Below are 18,328 nucleotides of genomic sequence, written 5' to 3'. Positions count from 1 at the left end.
TTTTATTGTATTTTGATTTAGAGAAAAGAAGACTATAACTGTAACTGCAGTTCTGCATCAGTCTGAACAGTGTAAAAGAATGATGCTGAAGTGAAATTTTGTTTTCTGGAGGGGAAATAAATTGATATAGTTAAGGATTTTGTTTGTTTGTTGGAAATGTCATGGCTTGTCAGGTTAACAAATGTGATTTTGTTCCTGGCAGACTGCAGACCTGGTCAAGAAAAAGAAAAATTCCCTGAAAACCACTGCAACATAAATACAATATACTTCAGTTTAGTGTCTAACTTTGCATGAAATAAGCACTGCCTGTTAGCCTCTGTTTGATCCTGTGAGAGTGTGGGGCTAATGTCTGGCCAGTGTTTTGGAAGCAGCAGGTAGTCAGGAGCAAGCTGCTCTAGGGGTCCATATTTCTGTAGCCGAGCAGTTACTCACACACAGATGGAGACCTTATGAACTTTGACAGAGGTCACGCTAAATTGCAAATCTAAAACTTCTAGACTTCTGAAGGATTACACTGGTTTTTGGTGGGTTATTTTTTTTTTTTTTTTTAAAGCCATACGATTGGGAACATCACTAAAGATACCAGTTTTGAGTAGATCTGCCATGCAGTCATTGCTCACATAGTGATCATGGGGACTGATAAAGATAGCCTTTCATGATACTTTAAAGGGAAGCTGTTGCGTATTAAATTTTAATTTGCATATGTAAAATATGTGTATTAGATAGCTTCCCAAACACCTAGGCTTGTCTGCTCTATTGGACTTGTTAAAGTAATTTTGGAGCTTAAAACATTGCTGAAGCCTCTGATTTTTCAGATGCATATGAGTTGGAAATAATTAAGATACTCATAGTATTTTTTTTGAGTTCAGGTCTTTTGGGGCAGTCAGTTGAGACACCAGGCTCTGTCATCTGTCAACAGCCATCATCTCACCAGGGATCTTACAGCAGTTTAGGGGGGGAAAAAAAAAAAAAAAAAGAGATGATCTGGTTACAGATTGTACTGTGTTTAATTCCTGGATTCAAAGTTGGGAAGCATTGAAGAGCTCCTCTTTGTCTTTTAATTGTAGTCCTGAAACTGTACTTAATAGATGAAAATCTCTGTGATATTTCAACTTACTATTCACATGGGAAACTTTGGGGGGATTTTATAGCAGCCAAAGAAGTACTTTATTTATTTTGAAGTTAATAGTCATTTAGCGTAAGATTTCTTAAAATTTTTCATTTAGTGGAGATGCAATATGAGTTTCACTCAATGTTTATGAAATCAGGGTCTGTGAATGACTATCTAGGTCACAGGCATGAAGGAGATTGATCCTCTTTTAATGAAATGGTCAAATTTTTACCTTGTCATCATTGAGCTGGTTGTGTAATGTGCTACTTAATGGCTCATGAACTAGTCTGTAAAGCTATGACTTCATGATTCAATGAGGCTGAGTCTGACTCCGTGTGTTGAAAGTGGTTTCAGTGACGGCCACACAGAGAGCTTGAAAATTCACACCAGCAGCAGACTGTAGGGGAAAAAAGCTTTGAACTGTTTGAACTGGTCTGCATATAAAAATAACAAGAATGTTATTCATGCTTCTAAACTGGAAAAACACAAAGGGAAATAAAGTAGAAGCGCAAAAGAATCTCCCTCTGTAGCTACAGCAATTTGCGGTTGCTGTACTGCCAGTGTTTTTGCTTTTGGTGAGATCTCGATAGGGGAAAAAAATCTAAATAGCTTAATTTACAGTTGAGAGACCTGAGTTTACAATGAATTCTTATTCATGTTATTTTAAATTAGAGCTATTAGAAAAAAAATGTGCAAATAACTTTTGGAGTCATGTCATCCCTGTGTTAATCATCATAACTTGTAAATAAACGTACCTGAAGTTGAAGCTCCGAATCTTGTGTTTTACAAGAGGTATGGATGCACAGACAGATTGTAAGAAGACAAACTAATCTGTGATGTGCTCTGCATTTCATAGTTCATGGTGTGTGCCTAACACCAAAGTTTGTGTGACCTGGGCAGTGCAGTGTGGTGTGGAGTTGCCTGTCCCTCTGACACTGAGAGGAAAGAAGGTGAATTCCTTTGTGTTTCCTGAGAGGTGAGAATGTGCACAGGGCACAGCTGAGCTTGGGCAACCTCCTTCCTATAGCAAGCTTCCTCAGTTGTCCATCCTTGGAACGGATGCAATAGTGCAGCCAATGCTTACAGTTTGTGCTCCTGAATTGCATGCCTATTTCAGCTTCTCTCCAGAAACACCAATGCTTATGAGGCAGTATTGTTCTGTGTACCTGTATTGAGGTTGAGCTGTGGTGGCCTTTCAAATTTTCTGTTACAATCTCTTTGCAAAATTGAGAAGAGAGTTGAGCTAAAGATGGTGTTTTTCTCTTACCTGCATTATCTTAAACTTTCGAGAGATGACCTATGTACTATCTCAAAAAAGACAGTATCTTTTCTTTGAAAATAGTTTGGAGTGCAGTAAGCAGAAGATAGTTCAAATTGTCTAGGGATTTTTTTTTCCCCGAGGATTTTTTTGCACCTCCTTTCCTCTTGGACCTCCTATAAAGACTTTGTATTTTATATTTCAGTGGGATGACTTTTAATGATCATCATATTTGGTGCTAAGCTGCAAGTACTTCTGGCAAAGTGCAGTTTAGCATTAAGTTACTGACTTGGTTACTCAGCCCTATTAAACTCAAAGAAAAATGAAACTTGAAGGATTTCAGAAAGTCATCTGGTCCCACTACTCGAAGTAAGATGTACTATCTATATCTGCCTCCTGGCAGGTTTTTCTTTAACCTGTTTTTAAACATTTTCACTGACTCCAGAATCTTTCCCTAGGCAATCTTTTCCCAGTGTTAACTATCCTGAGTACATACCTTTTGCTGACATCTACTCCTGATTATGTTTTTTCCAGCCTGTACTGGAAGTGGAATATGGATTATTCCTTTCCTCTCTGAGAAAACAAGTTGATCTTTCACTTGTCTGTGAGGAAGGGAAAGAGGACTTATGTTTTGTGTACTGGATTGAGACTGGCAGTATCCTTTGAGCTGTGTAGCTTGCGATTGCATTTATTAGAAATTGTCTGTCTTTGTTGACACAAAAAGCAGGGGAAAAAATAAAAAAAAAAGAGGAGACAGGCTGAGAAGTGGAATGAAAGGGGATGAAGAAATTAAGAAAAAAACCGTATAATATTCAAAGAAATTAAAGGACAAAGGTGGCTATAAGGTCTGTATAAGTTGGGTTTTTTTAATTAAAGAAATAATTTGGGGGTGGGGGGGCTATAGGCCTAGCAAGGTCATGGAATGGTGCTAAAGGAAGAATGGGGCATTCGATTAGAGTTGACCATGCAAGGTTGCATTGGTACATATGGAGCAAGCAATAGATTTCTTTGTTTTGTAGGTTCCACAGGAGTCTCTTATGACTTACAAATGATTAAAATGTTATAAAATTATATATAAATAATGAAATTCTTTACTGTCTTTCATTACCCTGATTGGGGTGTAATGTGGCCCCTATAAGGTGGCAGGATGACAAGGTGGACCAGGGTTCACTGGAATTGGGCTGATACTTACGGTCATGACTTCTCTGTCATTTCAAGGAGATGGCTCAGGCATTGCCTCCGTCTGCTAGGACTGAACCAAAAGTCTCTCAGTTGTGCTTGCTGCTATTGACTTAAGTAGGCTTTTGAATTAGGCTTGGTGCTGTTAAAATTTGGAAGGTTTACTTCTGCATTAAACTGAGTGTTTAAGGAGGATATCTTGAGGCAGGAGTGGAACAAAACTGGTAAATTGGCATTGATGACATCAGTATTATGGTCTCTAAGTTGTAGACAAGCATCTATTCTACAAAGATAAGAGCTCATCTTTTTACAAGTTTGTTTCCTACTGCTGTTATTTGTGATTAATGTGTTTACCTGATTTTGTACTGATGTTTTGTTTTCAGGTGTGGCTCACAATATTTCTTTACTACGAGAAGTGATTGTGCATCCCCGCTTCGTTCAAGGAGACATCAGCACTAAATTCCTTCCTGAGGTCTATCCTGATGGTTTTAAAGGTTTGTTCCATGTGGAAACATTTTTTTTTTTTTTTTTTTTTTTTTTGAGGTGCTGTTTCTGATTATTATTCCTTTATATTATAGACTGACACATTCCCCAATCAGTCTTTACTTTTTTTTTCCTCAAATGTATCTGTGTGTACATGCAATTAGTTTTTGAATAATATAATTGAAGCAGTTACTTTCTTTACTTTCAAGAAGGCAAAATACATACTTCTAGTGGTAAAATAGGAAATGAAGTACATACAAAGTCAAGAAAAACAATTTCTAGGTGATACGAAATATGTAAAAGAAACATCAATGCAAGCCTACCATGCTATGGTGCTTCAGTAGCTCCTACTGTTAACTTGAAGATAAGATTTCTCTCTGCTCAACACTAACTTCTCCAGCAAGTCTGTGCAGCATCTTTAGAATCGCCTTTTGGTACCCTTTGTGTTCACTGTAGAATTGTGAGAATCTGGCATTTTATCAAAGTATTTCAGTATCCTGGTCTTAATTCCCATTACGCACAGTAATGGGCATCAATTTGAAATTATTATAAACTCATAGACTAGGTTAACATAAACACAAATGCAGATGTTTCTTTACAACATCCCAAACAACTCAGTGGCAGAAATATATAACAACAATTGGTAGAGAAATGTAAGTAAACAAATAGATTTGTTTCCTTTCACAAGAATCAGATTTTAAAAGGTGGTCCTCTCTCAGCCAGTCTGCTGCAGGTGTTGTGGTCAGGGTCTCCATCCTTCCATATAGGCCTCACACCTCAGCTGGCATTCATCAGGCAGAACCTCTTCCTTATTAAAAAAACCAAAAACAATCAAAAACCAAACAAGACAGTGTAAACAGCTCATCATTCATGGGTCCTTTATGAATTCCTTGGAGATTCCTTTCTCCCCCATTGATCATTAATCCAATGTGTGGCAGAATCCTCATCCCACTTTGGAGATGACACCGCCAGATTGGCAGTCACTGGATGTGACTGGCACTTTGCCAAATTCTGGTCTCATTAAGGAGCAGAAGGGATTTTTCTTACCTCAGGACTCAGTGTGTGCGTTTGGTGCAAAGAATATTCATCCACGGAACTACTTTCTGTCATGAGGTAATTGGCAACTCTGTATGTGGTGCAGTCCTACATGTGGCGTTGTATCCAGCTTGTTATTGGCTCCACAGCAGTAGGAGTTGGTTACCTCGGGTGGCAGTAGCATGTTTGTGATGGTTGAAGCTCAAATGTTCCTTTGTCTTCTTTGTTAAGGTGTACTTCACTCATCTTCAGGTAACTCAGCTGGCTTTCATCCAGCATAAACTCAAGGGTACTCTGATCTGCTCTGAAGGCTCGGTGCTGCTGATTAGGTGATTTCTCTCTCTTCCCTGATGCTTTAATACAGAATCCCATGTCCTGTCTTGCTGATGGTTCTGAGACTCTTCAGTGTTTTTCTTAAGTGGATTCAATTCCCTGAAACACTATAAAATTGTATTTATTTATTATTATTATTGTTGCTGCTGTTGTTGGGGTAGTTTTTTGAGAGTTCTTGGGTTGACTTAGATCATGAAGGAATCTGGTGAACTTCAGATGTGCGAAGTGAGTGATATGCTAGGAATGAGGAGAATGGAATGGGGGAGAAAGGTGAGGAGGCAAGATATTAGGTTTATACTATGTTGTGAAAAGACAGTCTCACCTGACACACAAGTGAGAACAGTAAGACAGAAACCATTCTACCCTTATTTGTCATAATGTGTCTGTTGGGGTCCTTGGTCACTTGTAAGAATTTGGGACAGGTTTTTTTGACCCAGGCAGAGATGCCTTGCTCTGTATTTTTGACTATGGAAAAGCACTCTTGCCTTTTGTTCTTTTATTCTGGTTTTAATATTTTATATTGCAATATTAACCTGTATATAATCAGTTAATTACTTGCTAGTCCACAAATTGCAGGATGAACAGAAATTTGTTTTGGGGTCATCTGACATGAACTATGTGTGCACATATACACTAATGCAAATGACTGATTAGTGTTGCAGTCTGAGGTAAACAGTAATATTAATAGTTTCTTAAAGATAAGCTTTTGCTTTAGACACCAGAAGACACAAGAAGAGATACTGTGACAGTAGTTCCTGTAGCGTGGAAAGTCTTTCTCTTCTCTTTCCGTGTATCAAATTCAAGCATACATTAGCCTTCTTAATGATAAAAAAAATGCATGTATCATTATTAGAAAGCATTTGTATTTCAAGTCAAGGATACTCATTCATGAACACTGCTTTAAAGCTCACAGAAGTAACTGAGAGCCCTTTTAATATGGATGTAGTTTGCTCTGTATCAGACACTTCTGGCTTAAAAAAAATAATAAATCACTGAGTAGAATTTGAGGAAACTTTTTTAAGTAACTATTGAAAAATATTTCTACAAATGCAAAAACTCTAATGGGAACTGTTGAAGGCAAGCAAGGGTGGTGGGCAGATGATGGGTAGAAGCTCAGCAAGAGAAACAGGGGCAAACCAATTTATGCATTTTAAGTTCTCTGCTCATTTAATCTAACCTTTTTATATAAATATTGAGGGTAAACTTTGCTAGGAGGATTTGAAAATTTAAGTAGCTTCATCTGTCTTAATGTTGCTTAAAAAAGATTTGTAGCTGTAAAAAAAAACAAACCAAACTTAAAGCCAGGACAGGGATAATCTGAAAAATTAAAGCAATGTGTTGCCAAAGCGGATTTAGAAATACCTAGAAATATATGCTGTTGTTAACAGTAGAAATCCATACCAGAAGTATTTCAGATTTGGAAAACTTAAGAAATGAAAAATTTTCAATTAAGATACAGGGTATATTAACGCTTGAGCACAATCCAGCATGTTTATTTTGCAAACTACACAGTTGCCACTGTTGGTCTACATTTGGAGTAATGAATGTCAGTTGTGGTCTTTCTGGTGACTGCATGAGGTACCGGCCCATTTCTTACATGCATTTTTTCTTCAAATATAAGTATTAACTTTAGTCTTACTTAAGAGTAAAAGAAGTAAATAAGAGATGCTTTGTTTTCCAGTCTCATTTTCAAGGGTTTCATTATAAGTCCTGTATTAGAATGCTTTTACTGTAAGTTAAGAAAAAATTAATTATTAGAAATATCTCGGCAGCTTTTCCATTAACCTGTGATGCCTGCTTCAAATTACATCTAGAATCAGAATGTTTAGTAATTTTCATGATTAGGATTTAACTCTTTTTCTTCCCTTCTTTAAATAAGCATTCATTAACAAAAACAGTTTATTGCAAGTTATTTAAAAGTATTGCTGTGCTGAAACTAACCTTGCTCAGGGGATGATTAGTGTGGGAGAACAGCTGCTGTCATACCCTTTTGTGGTCCATAGGAGGGAAGGATGGCTAGAATGCCAGCTGGGGAGGGTTGTTGCCTGAGCACACGTGCATGGTTTGGGAGGAGTGTGGGTCTGAGGGTAAGCGCAGCAACACTGGTTATAGAGTGGCTTCTGAACACTTTGCTCACAGAATAAAAATGTTTGCCAAACACGCAGGAGTGGTCTGTACTACTAGACAGAGTATTATCAGACAAGCTGTCCTTCTGCAGCTTCCAAGCAGCCTGAGGTGCCTTCCTAACCTGCCTGCTGAGAAAGGAATATACTATGTATTATCCCTACTTTATTGGCAAAGAAAGCATCTTTATTTTCACAAAGATCTAAGAGGAGTTTTTGACAAAAAACAAATTAAACTCAAGGAACCTTAGGCTGGTACCCTATCAATTGGATTATTCTTTGTGGTTCAGTCTGTTTCACAGTTAATCTTTCTCTGGATATGTTTTAATGTTGAGATATTTTTAATGGTCCACTGTTCCTGGGTATTAAATGACGTCTCAAATGCTTGGTCAGTCTCTTTGGGAGAGACATCCTGTGCAAATGAGAAATGGGGCATTTTCCAAGAGATTATCACAAAAGTCATCCTAAAACACAGGGGAAAATGAAAAGGAATCCTTTACTTCCCCTCTTCTAGCATGTTTATGTCATTTGGGTGGAGAGGAAGAGGAGAAGTTCTGATGGACAATCTTTTATGTTAACTGATTTCTAACATAGAAGGGAAAAAAGAGGAAGCACCTCTCTCTCCTTCAATTGTCTCCAGAGGGTATATATGAGGTGAAGGCTTTTAAGTACATTGTGTTTGTCATAATTACATGGGGTTGGAGGAAATGATTACGCTGCTTTACCCAACACTTATTAAACAACCTCTGTAATACTGTGTCCAGTTTTAACCCTCTTAGACCATTAAGAAAGATCTCAATAAACTTGTAAGTAAACTTGTAAGAGTAAGTCTAGCAAAGAGCCACCAGGGTTATGGTGAGGTTTGAACAGAGGGCTTGTGAGGAGAGGCTGGGAGAACCAGGCTTGTTTAGCCTGGAAGCAAGGAAGCTTAGAATGGACCTAATAGTAGCCTTTCATACCTCCAAGGGGATTCCCAAGAAGATGGAGCCAGGCTCTTCAGTGAGGTACACAGCAGCAGAGTGAGTGGCAGAGTGAGCACTGCTGCCATTCAGCAAGACCTGGACAGGCTAGAGAGTTGAGTGGAGAGGAACCTAATGAAGTTCAACAAGGGCAAGTGTAGGGTCCTGCACCTAAGGAGGATTAACCCCATGCACCAGTACGGGTTAGAAGTTGACCTGCTGGAAAGCAGCTCTGCGGAGAGGGACCTGGGGGTCCTGGTGGACAACATGAACCAGCAATGTGCCCTTGTGGCCAAGAAGGCTGATACTCTCCTGGGGTGCATTAACAAGAGTGCGTCCAACAGGCTGAGAGAGGTTATTCTCCCCCTCTACTCTGCCCTGTAAGGCACCATCTGGAGTGCTGTGTCCAGTTCTGGGCTCCCCAGTTCAAGAAGGACAGGGAATGGCTGGAGAGGGTACAGCAAAGGGCTGCAAAGATGATCAAGAGACTGGAGCATTTGTCTTATGAGGAAAGGCTGAGAGACCTGGGTTTGTTTAGCCTGGAGAAGAGAAGACTGAGAAGGGGTCTCATCAATGCTTATAAATATCTAAACGGGGGGTGTTAAGAGGATGGGGCCAGACTCTTTTCAATGATGCCTGGCAACAGGCACAAGCTGGAATGCTGGAAATTCCATCGCAACATGAGGACTACTTTACTTTGAGGGTGCCAGAGCACTGGAACAGGTGGCCCGGAGCGGGTGTGGAGTCTCCTTCTTGGGAGATATTCCAAATCCTCCTGGACGCGTTCCTGTCCAGCCTTCTCTACATGAACCTGCTTTGCCAGAGGGATTGGACTAGATGATCTCCAAAGGTCCCTTCCAACCCCTCCCACTCTGTGATTCTGTGTGATTCTGAGAGACAGTGGTCATAAATTTGAGATTTTCAAGACTTGACTGCACAAACCTCTGAGCAGCCTGGTCTGAAATTGATGTTGAGAGTGCTCTGTGGGGATGGGGGACACACTGAATAGATGAGAGATCTCCCAAGGGGCCTTCAACCTCAGTCACTCCAGGATTCTGTTATGAATGAAACCACTTTTTAGGTGAATTGGGAGTGTAGACTTTTAAATTTAATTCTGGGGACTTTTGTTATTAGTTGAGGGGCGAATGCAAGATCCCTTGGCTGTGTTACCGTTAGAAGGGAGAGGATGGTTGCTGTTAATTCCATTCATCTTCACTGGAACCTAATCTTTGTCTTCAATTATGAAGCTACTGGATTATAAAAATTGACTTAACAGGTACCTTACTTGACTTTCTTTTTGACAAGTGAAGCCAAGAAACATTTCTTGGTCTGTCACTAATCCCTTTATAATTCAAAATAGTAGATGTTTCCTTTCTGTATGCTGAGGCATCCATCTTATAAGTGATCAGGAGCTCTCTGAGAGACATAATTCTTTGCTGTTCTGAATGGTGTGAGATTGCATACACAGACAATATCGTCTTTTACCATGACTGTCTGGGTGGAGCAAAACTCTGCTGGACTTTGTAAGAAATTAAAACCTTTAATAGCATCCAACTTTGTTTTCTGCCTCAGCCTACTTGGTATTCGTACCATCTGTAATGGTCAGCTTCAGAATTCATTGGGCTTTGTGGTTCAGTCTGTTTCACAGTTAATCTTTCTCTGGATATGTTTTAATGTTGAGATATTTTTAATGGTCCACTGTTCCTGGGTATTAAATGACGTCTCAAATGCTTGGTCAGTCTCTTTGGGAGAGACATCCTGTGCAAATGAGAAATGGGGCATTTTCCAAGAGATTATCACAAAAGTCATCCTAAAACACAGGGGAAAATGAAAAGGAATCCTTTACTTCCCCTCTTCTAGCATGTTTATGTCATTTGGGTGGAGAGGAAGAGGAGAAGTTCTGATGGACAATCTTTTATGTTAACTGATTTCTAACATAGAAGGGAAAAAAGAGGAAGCACCTCTCTCTCCTTCAATTGTCTCCAGAGGGTATATATGAGGTGAAGGCTTTTAAGTACATTGTGTTTGTCATAATTACATGGGGTTGGAGGAAATGATTACGCTGCTTTACCCAACACTTATTAAACAACCTCTGTAATACTGTGTCCAGTTTTAACCCTCTTAGACCATTAAGAAAGATCTCAATAAACTTGTAAGTAAACTTGTAAGAGTAAGTCTAGCAAAGAGCCACCAGGGTTATGGTGAGGTTTGAACAGAGGGCTTGTGAGGAGAGGCTGGGAGAACCAGGCTTGTTTAGCCTGGAAGCAAGGAAGCTTAGAATGGACCTAATAGTAGCCTTTCATACCTCCAAGGGGATTCCCAAGAAGATGGAGCCAGGCTCTTCAGTGAGGTACACAGCAGCAGAGTGAGTGGCAGAGTGAGCACTGCTGCCATTCAGCAAGACCTGGACAGGCTAGAGAGTTGAGTGGAGAGGAACCTAATGAAGTTCAACAAGGGCAAGTGTAGGGTCCTGCACCTAAGGAGGATTAACCCCATGCACCAGTACGGGTTAGAAGTTGACCTGCTGGAAAGCAGCTCTGCGGAGAGGGACCTGGGGGTCCTGGTGGACAACATGAACCAGCAATGTGCCCTTGTGGCCAAGAAGGCTGATACTCTCCTGGGGTGCATTAACAAGAGTGCGTCCAACAGGCTGAGAGAGGTTATTCTCCCCCTCTACTCTGCCCTGTAAGGCACCATCTGGAGTGCTGTGTCCAGTTCTGGGCTCCCCAGTTCAAGAAGGACAGGGAATGGCTGGAGAGGGTACAGCAAAGGGCTGCAAAGATGATCAAGAGACTGGAGCATTTGTCTTATGAGGAAAGGCTGAGAGACCTGGGTTTGTTTAGCCTGGAGAAGAGAAGACTGAGAAGGGGTCTCATCAATGCTTATAAATATCTAAACGGTGGGTGTTAAGAGGATGGGGCCAGACTCTTTTCAATGATGCCTGGCAACAGGCACAAGCTGGAATGCTGGAAATTCCATCGCAACATGAGGACTACTTTACTTTGAGGGTGCCAGAGCACTGGAACAGGTGGCCCGGAGCGGGTGTGGAGTCTCCTTCTTGGGAGATATTCCAAATCCTCCTGGACGCGTTCCTGTCCAGCCTTCTCTATATGAACCTGCTTTGCCAGAGGGATTGGACTAGATGATCTCCAAAGGTCCCTTCCAACCCCTCCCACTCTGTGATTCTGTGTGATTCTGAGAGACAGTGGTCATAAATTTGAGATTTTCAAGACTTGACTGCACAAACCTCTGAGCAGCCTGGTCTGAAATTGATGTTGAGAGTGCTCTGTGGGGATGGGGGACACACTGAATAGATGAGAGATCTCCCAAGGGGCCTTCAACCTCAGTCACTCCAGGATTCTGTTATGAATGAAACCACTTTTTAGGTGAATTGGGAGTGTAGACTTTTAAATTTAATTCTGGGGACTTCTGTTATTAGTTGAGGGGCGAATGCAAGATCCCTTGGCTGTGTTACCGTTAGAAGGGAGAGGATGGTTGCTGTTAATTCCATTCATCTTCACTGGAACCTAATCTTTGTCTTCAATTATGAAGCTACTGGATTATAAAAATTGACTTAACAGATACCTTACTTGACTTTCTTTTTGACAAGTGAAGCCAAGAAACATTTCTTGGTCTGTCACTAATCCCTTTATAATTCAAAATAGTAGATGTTTCCTTTCTGTATGCTGAGGCATCCATCTTATAAGTGATCAGGAGCTCTCTGAGAGACATAATTCTTTGCTGTTCTGAATGGTGTGAGATTGCATACACAGACAATATCGTCTTTTACCATGACTGTCTGGGTGGAGCAAAACTCTGCTGGACTTTGTAAGAAATTAAAACCTTTAATAGCATCCAACTTTGTTTTCTGCCTCAGCCTACTTGGTATTCGTACCATCTGTAATGGTCAGCTTCAGAATTCATTGGGAAAAAACTCAAGCCAAAACAGAACCCAGGAATGATATAAACATGGCTTGTATTGGTATGGATCTGAATTATGCATTGTATTTTCTATCTTACACATTTTGCTTTTAATTTTTATTCTTCACAGTCAGAAAACGGTCACTTTTCAAATATTAAGTAACAGACCGGGGCACGTAACTAGGGCTTGTTTGTTTTGGTTTCTTTTTTCTCTGTAATTGATAGTAAGAAACACATTTCTAGGACAAAATGCAAATGAGACTGTTATGGGAAAAATGACCTTTTATGTAATTTAATTTGAAGTTGGTTATGTAAAGTAATTGCATGAACCTTTTTGACTCAGCTTGGGGGATACTGGGATAATATTGATTTAAGCAATCATAACATCAGGGAAATGAGAGAGAAATACTTTTTCCTTGTCTTCCTTCTGACCGGGGTTCTGTCATTTAGTAGTAATAGATGCGTTTGATCTAGTTTTAAATAATACGAACAACAGTGCTTCCACTCCTTTAGTTATGACTTAATTTTAAAGCCATTAATCCTGTTTTATGTTCACCTTATATAATTCAGCTCAGCGATGATAGGGAGACTGCAGAAACCTATCGTAGGCTCAGCAGAGAGGTTTGGGAGCTGGTTTACATCTTTGGTGCGGATGAAATCTCTGTGTAGCCCAGGAGTCTGCAGCGATGAGAACAGGAAAGGGCAATGGCTGAACTTCCCATGCTGCTTGTCCACCTTTGCTACTTACTCCTCTCACTCCCTGTCAAGGCCGCACTTGGACAAATACCCCAGAAGTATTTTTGTCACTTTTCAGTTCAATCTTCTCCCTGGTGAACATGAAAGCCGTGTTGTTTTATCTTTATTAATGGTGAATATTAACTTATACCTGAAGACATCCCATTGAAGTCCTAAGGGGTGGCTTGTAAGATAAAATAAGACTTGAAGTGAAACAAAGGTATCGCTATCTGGTGCATTTGTGTATTTTGAAATACAGTAATGTAATTGGAAGCTTAAGTTTAAAGCTGTTTAAAATTCTGCTGAGCATAGCAGCAGATCAAGAGCAGAAGGCAAGGGAAGTGACGCTGGAGTTGAGAGAACTAAGGCAGTACTGACAGCAGTCTCTTGCATAGTAAATTGCTCTCCTTAGGAAGCAGCCTTTAATCAACCTTCTGAGGTATGCCTCCAAAGTTATGCTAAGGACATTCTGTGGTAGGATTGTATCTTTATTGCCAAAGACCAAAACCCAATGTTGGTAGTTCTTGTTAAGTCTATATTATCTCCCAGACTTAAGAAAATAAATGCAAATTGCCCACATTTGACATCAGTCATGACCAATAGTCTCCTTGCAATGTCTGTGCTGCAAGTAATGCAAGTGGTGACAAATAGGGAAAGTGGATAAACATTTTCTTCATGTTTGTGATAATGAAGAGGTGAATGAAACTCTTGATTAGTTGTTAACCTGTTTCAAATTACTGACCTTTGTTCACTGTTTGGAGTTTGATTTTTATTGAAGATACAGGGAGAAAATAGTTTTTGCAGCACAGCAAGTGCAAAAGCAGGTATTGATTTCATCCAAGATGAAGGTCATGCAATAAAACCCTCAAATTGGGATCTTTCTAGTTTCACCTTGTTCCTTTTATATGAGTTCATACTACCAGTGTGTGTCAGAGCAGGTGGAAGCATGCAGTTTTGGTCACACAAACTTGTCATGGGTGTTAGGCAGGGTGACTGAAAAGGAAAGGTTTTGGGATAGATTTCCTGATGAATCTTTAGCTAAGATGTGTAAACAGATTATCAATTTCAGGTACAACATTTTGGAAAAATTATCTCGGAGCTTCTTCACTGTGTGTAAACAACTGGAAAATTGGCATGTCAGAGCCAGATAGCTGTTGTTATTGCATTGTATAATTACATAAGGCTTACATATACACGTATGTGTTTGTATATATACACAAATAGTACAAAAGTTCAGTGTTTTTTTGACTTTCGCTTTGCAATCAGTTTTTCTAGTAACAAGCAAAGGAAAGATCAAGTCTGTTTCTCAAGCCTGAGCCTTTCAACATTTGTATTTCTGCACAGGTTTGTTAAAGACAGTTTCTATTTCAAGGCAGATTAAAAAATAATAAACACTGAGCAAAGGAAGTTGTAGTACTCTTTAGCCAGAATATGTTAATGTGGACTAAATTAAAAATAAATTGATGCAGATTTGCTAGCTTTTGTTATCTTTAAATTTAATTTTTCTTGGCCTGTGACAGCTTCTTTGTACTGTTGGCTGTAACTGTAATGAGTGTGTTGCCATCACCATGGCATGGTTGCACTGCTGAGGTGGACTCCAAGCAGCCTCTTTACCTCTCCATATTTAATGTGCCCAGTGGAAGGATGCGTCCTGTTTTGGAATTGTGCACTTGTTACTGTAAAGTCTGCTCCATTCCTTTTCAGAGGTCTTTCCATGAGGATTGTATTAGTCTTAATTTATGCTACTAATAGACATTGTCACTTCCTAGTGACCAGTACCGGGGAATGTGCGTTAACACTGCATGCAGTAGTGCTGAGGTGATGGGAGAGTGGAGATGTGGAAGGGACCTGTGTGACTGCCTCTCTGCTGCAGGACTGGAAGCAAATGTGTCCTGCTGGGCAGAGTTGCTCAGGGAGATACAGCCTTCTGAACCCCTTCCCCACCTCTTCCCCCATCCCTTCATGTGAAATCTGTACTTGCTGTGGACGATGGCATTTGCTGTGGTACAGACACGTAAAGTGCTCTGAGTGTTGTCTTGTAGCTGAGTTCAGCCAAGTCTTTCACTCTTAAGCCTTCTCTTTTTTTAACTTTATTTATTGCGTTATCCTCCCCTCTGGCTTTTGAAACACTCTGGCTTTCATCTGTGCAGAATCTCTCTCCTGAGACTAAAGTTTGCCTCTTTTTCTCCGTGACGATTCATCTTTGCACTTCTTGTCCACTTCGATGTCAACTTCAACTTCCTGCCACTGCCTTATGGGCTGACTACTTTACTTGTCCTTTTGCTCCCTCTCACATCAGTTTTGACTGTTCTGCTGCTCTGGTTGTGCTAGCGTTGACCACCGATTTGCCAGCTTCTCATCCCAAATCTGTGTTGTGTGCTTTCTGACCTAAAGTTGGGGAGGGCAAATTTCTGTCTCTGTGCTCTGTCTTTTAGCCTGCTGAATGAACAATTGAATTTCTAATTAACCTTCACTTTTTGGAACAAGACCAGGCTAGGAGAAATCTGTTTCCAATCAACCTGGTTTGCACCTTTTTGTCTAAACCTTTATTAGTTTGCCTGTCTTCAGATTGTAGGCTACTTTGAGCCATTTTCTGCTTATGAAGTGCCAAACATGACTTTGACTCCATTAGTTGCAAACTAATGATTGCACAAAGGGCACTAAAAGACTCAGGCCTGAAGAGCAGTTTTAGCCCCATTTATTTTTGAGGTTTATACTGTTGCGTTATCCCTTTTGGTTGGAAGATCTGTAGCCTTTGCAAGGTAAAGTACTGAGAAAGAATGCTGTATATTTTGAATAAGTTCTAATGTACAGATGGATTCCTTACCAGCATGAGGCACAATATGTCAACCAGTGACATTTCAGTAACGAAAACAAGATGCTGCAGCATCCTTCAGGTTTTTTTTTTTTTTTTCAGTTGTCAAATTGTTTTTAACAGCCATACCAGTGTTAGCAGTAGGGCTGATCTGTATGAAAACATGCTGTTTAAACCCTGAAACTCAGAGCGTCTGCTCTGCTGAGCCTCATCTGAATTTAGAGTGGAAAAAATTGAGGTTTCATGTATAAGGACTGTGCAGTGGCTTCACTGGTAGTTACTACTTTTTGTGTCTGTGTTGGTCTGTAGTATCTAATTTTTTTTTAACTGCTTTCTGAAAACTAGGACACAAGTTGACAGATCTCGAAAGAAGAGAACTACTGGCAACAGCAGCGTCTTTGTATGTGGCTGAGCAACTGAGATCGCAGCAATTTCTAGGCACTCCAAGGTAAGTTCATTTCTAGGAACTCAGGTGTGCTGATGCGTTTTGTTAATGGCATCTTCTTATACACGAGGGACACTGGTGAGAAACTGCATGGTTTCTTAATATCATCTGTTTTTTTTCTAAGTTCAAATGAGCTGTGGCTTACATTTCCCTACTCAGACAAGTCATACATGATTATTTTTATTCTACGTATTAGCAAACTAATAGGCACAAAAATGTGTTACAAGCCAGTACAGTAATTAATGCACATCAGGAGTTTCATTAATGCAAAATGTTGCTGCATTAGTAACTAACCACAAATTGAGCATCACAAATTTCCCATGTGTCCATTTGAAGCGATCTAAACACTTTGGGATAATATGAATATTCAGCTACAGAGCTTTAAAATACTGTGGATTCGTGAGTAATTTGCTGCTTTGGTGAAGAACCTTAGTAGTTTAGGGTCCGATTCTGAAAATACTTTCTGAGTGGTAAATGCTGGAAGAGTCGGCATCTTGCTTTAAGTATGTTTTTGGTGCTTGTGTTTCACGACTCCCTCATTCTTTCAGATAGTAGCTGCTAGTAATCTATGTAGTACTGTTAATTGGCCGGCCATTGCAGTAGCTTGTGTTAAAACACTGATTAATTTCTTTTGGCTTTTTGGAACAGTATGCTGTTTTCCTCTAGGATTCTTCCAGCTTTTGTTGTCCTCTGGTCCATCATTGTCAATGCCTTGGGACCTTCTATTACAACAATTGAACTTGTGAAACTTGCTTGGGTAGTTGGTGTTTGCAGTGGTTGCTTACAGTGAATCTTAACTTCAGCACGACTCTTTCTTCTTGCCTCACATTCTTTAATGGAGTTGCATGTTTGTGTGAGAGGGAAGTCAGAATGCAGGGATAGACATTATTCACATTCCATGCCAGTGGTTTGACAGTGTATTCTATTACTGATTTTACAGTGGTCAGGAATAAATCAAATGTGGTTTCAAGAAGTCTTTATTTTTATTTGTACCCACAAAGATAAATAGTACCATATGGTGTTAAAAAAAAAAAGAGAAGGGGAAAAAAAAAAGAAAAGAGACACTTAGGGCAAGCATAACGGCTTTGTAATATGTAGCATATGTAGGACTAGGCCACGGCTTGCCTTATGCACCTATAGGGGAAAGTAAAGCACCTTTTTATTCCCTTCCACGAGTTATATCCTCCATAGCAAACGGCATGAGGAGAAGAACAGAGACTCAAAGGCCACTGTTCCCTAAATAAAAGATGAATGAGGGAAAATGAGGAGGGGCCTTGATTGTAGTTTTTACTGGCCACCATAGGAAGTTAAGTAGTCTGGTACTGCTACAGAGAATTAATGGATTACTTTGTACTTAGAGTAAGGGTAGGAATTGTTGACTTAAATAGTGCATCTCGAACTGCTGTTGCATTCCCTCTTCTGACTTGAGGTTTTTTTCTCTGGCCTGTAAAATGTTCTTACTTGCTGAAAAGAAAAGGAGTCCATGTTTTTAAGAATCTTCTAATCTTTTCTTTCCATCGCAAGTATTTTCTTTCAGTATTAGGTGTCTGTGTATCTTAATAGAAAAGACACATACAGCTATTTTAACTGAGACCAGATATGTAAATGAAGGTTTGCATTCAGCAATCAGGCGTGGCTATTCATCTCTTTTCCTGCTGCCTTTGAAAACCCCTGATTAGAAAAAAAAAAAAAAGCTGATTTTTGGAGACCTAGCTGAACTCCTTCACATAAATTCCTCCACCATGAGCAGAGAAGGCAGCAGAGTCTGACCACATGAAGTTTGTAAGACTAGATTAAGGTCTGATTTTTTCAGATTTTAAATGGTGAAGCTAACAAATCTTTTCAGTACAGGAAAGATCCCTTTCTCTTGCTGTGATGGGGTGTACTTATGTTCAGCTCAGCTTTCTAAGGATGGTCTTTAATGTCTGTTG

At 39.9% G+C, this 18,328-nt stretch overlaps 1 protein-coding gene across 2 annotated transcripts in view; it reads left to right on the top strand.

The window, feature by feature from the left end:
* The window catches only part of PCCA (propionyl-CoA carboxylase alpha subunit), a 315,205-nt gene that overhangs the window by 159,850 nt on the left and 137,027 nt on the right, over nt 1–18,328 (top strand). For both annotated transcript variants that reach the window (XM_014944198.1, XM_014944197.1), the window contains exons 17-18: nt 3,932–4,042; nt 16,298–16,400. In XM_014944198.1, the coding sequence (XP_014799684.1) occupies nt 3,932–4,042; nt 16,298–16,400 (214 nt within the window). The remainder of the gene's footprint in view (nt 1–3,931; nt 4,043–16,297; nt 16,401–18,328) is intronic.

Source organism: Calidris pugnax, unplaced genomic scaffold (genome assembly GCF_001431845.1).
Source record: "Calidris pugnax isolate Ruff unplaced genomic scaffold, ASM143184v1 scaffold69, whole genome shotgun sequence".
Taxonomy (NCBI): Eukaryota; Metazoa; Chordata; class Aves; order Charadriiformes; family Scolopacidae; genus Calidris; species Calidris pugnax.
This window is presented reverse-complemented; position numbering and strand designations above follow the sequence as displayed.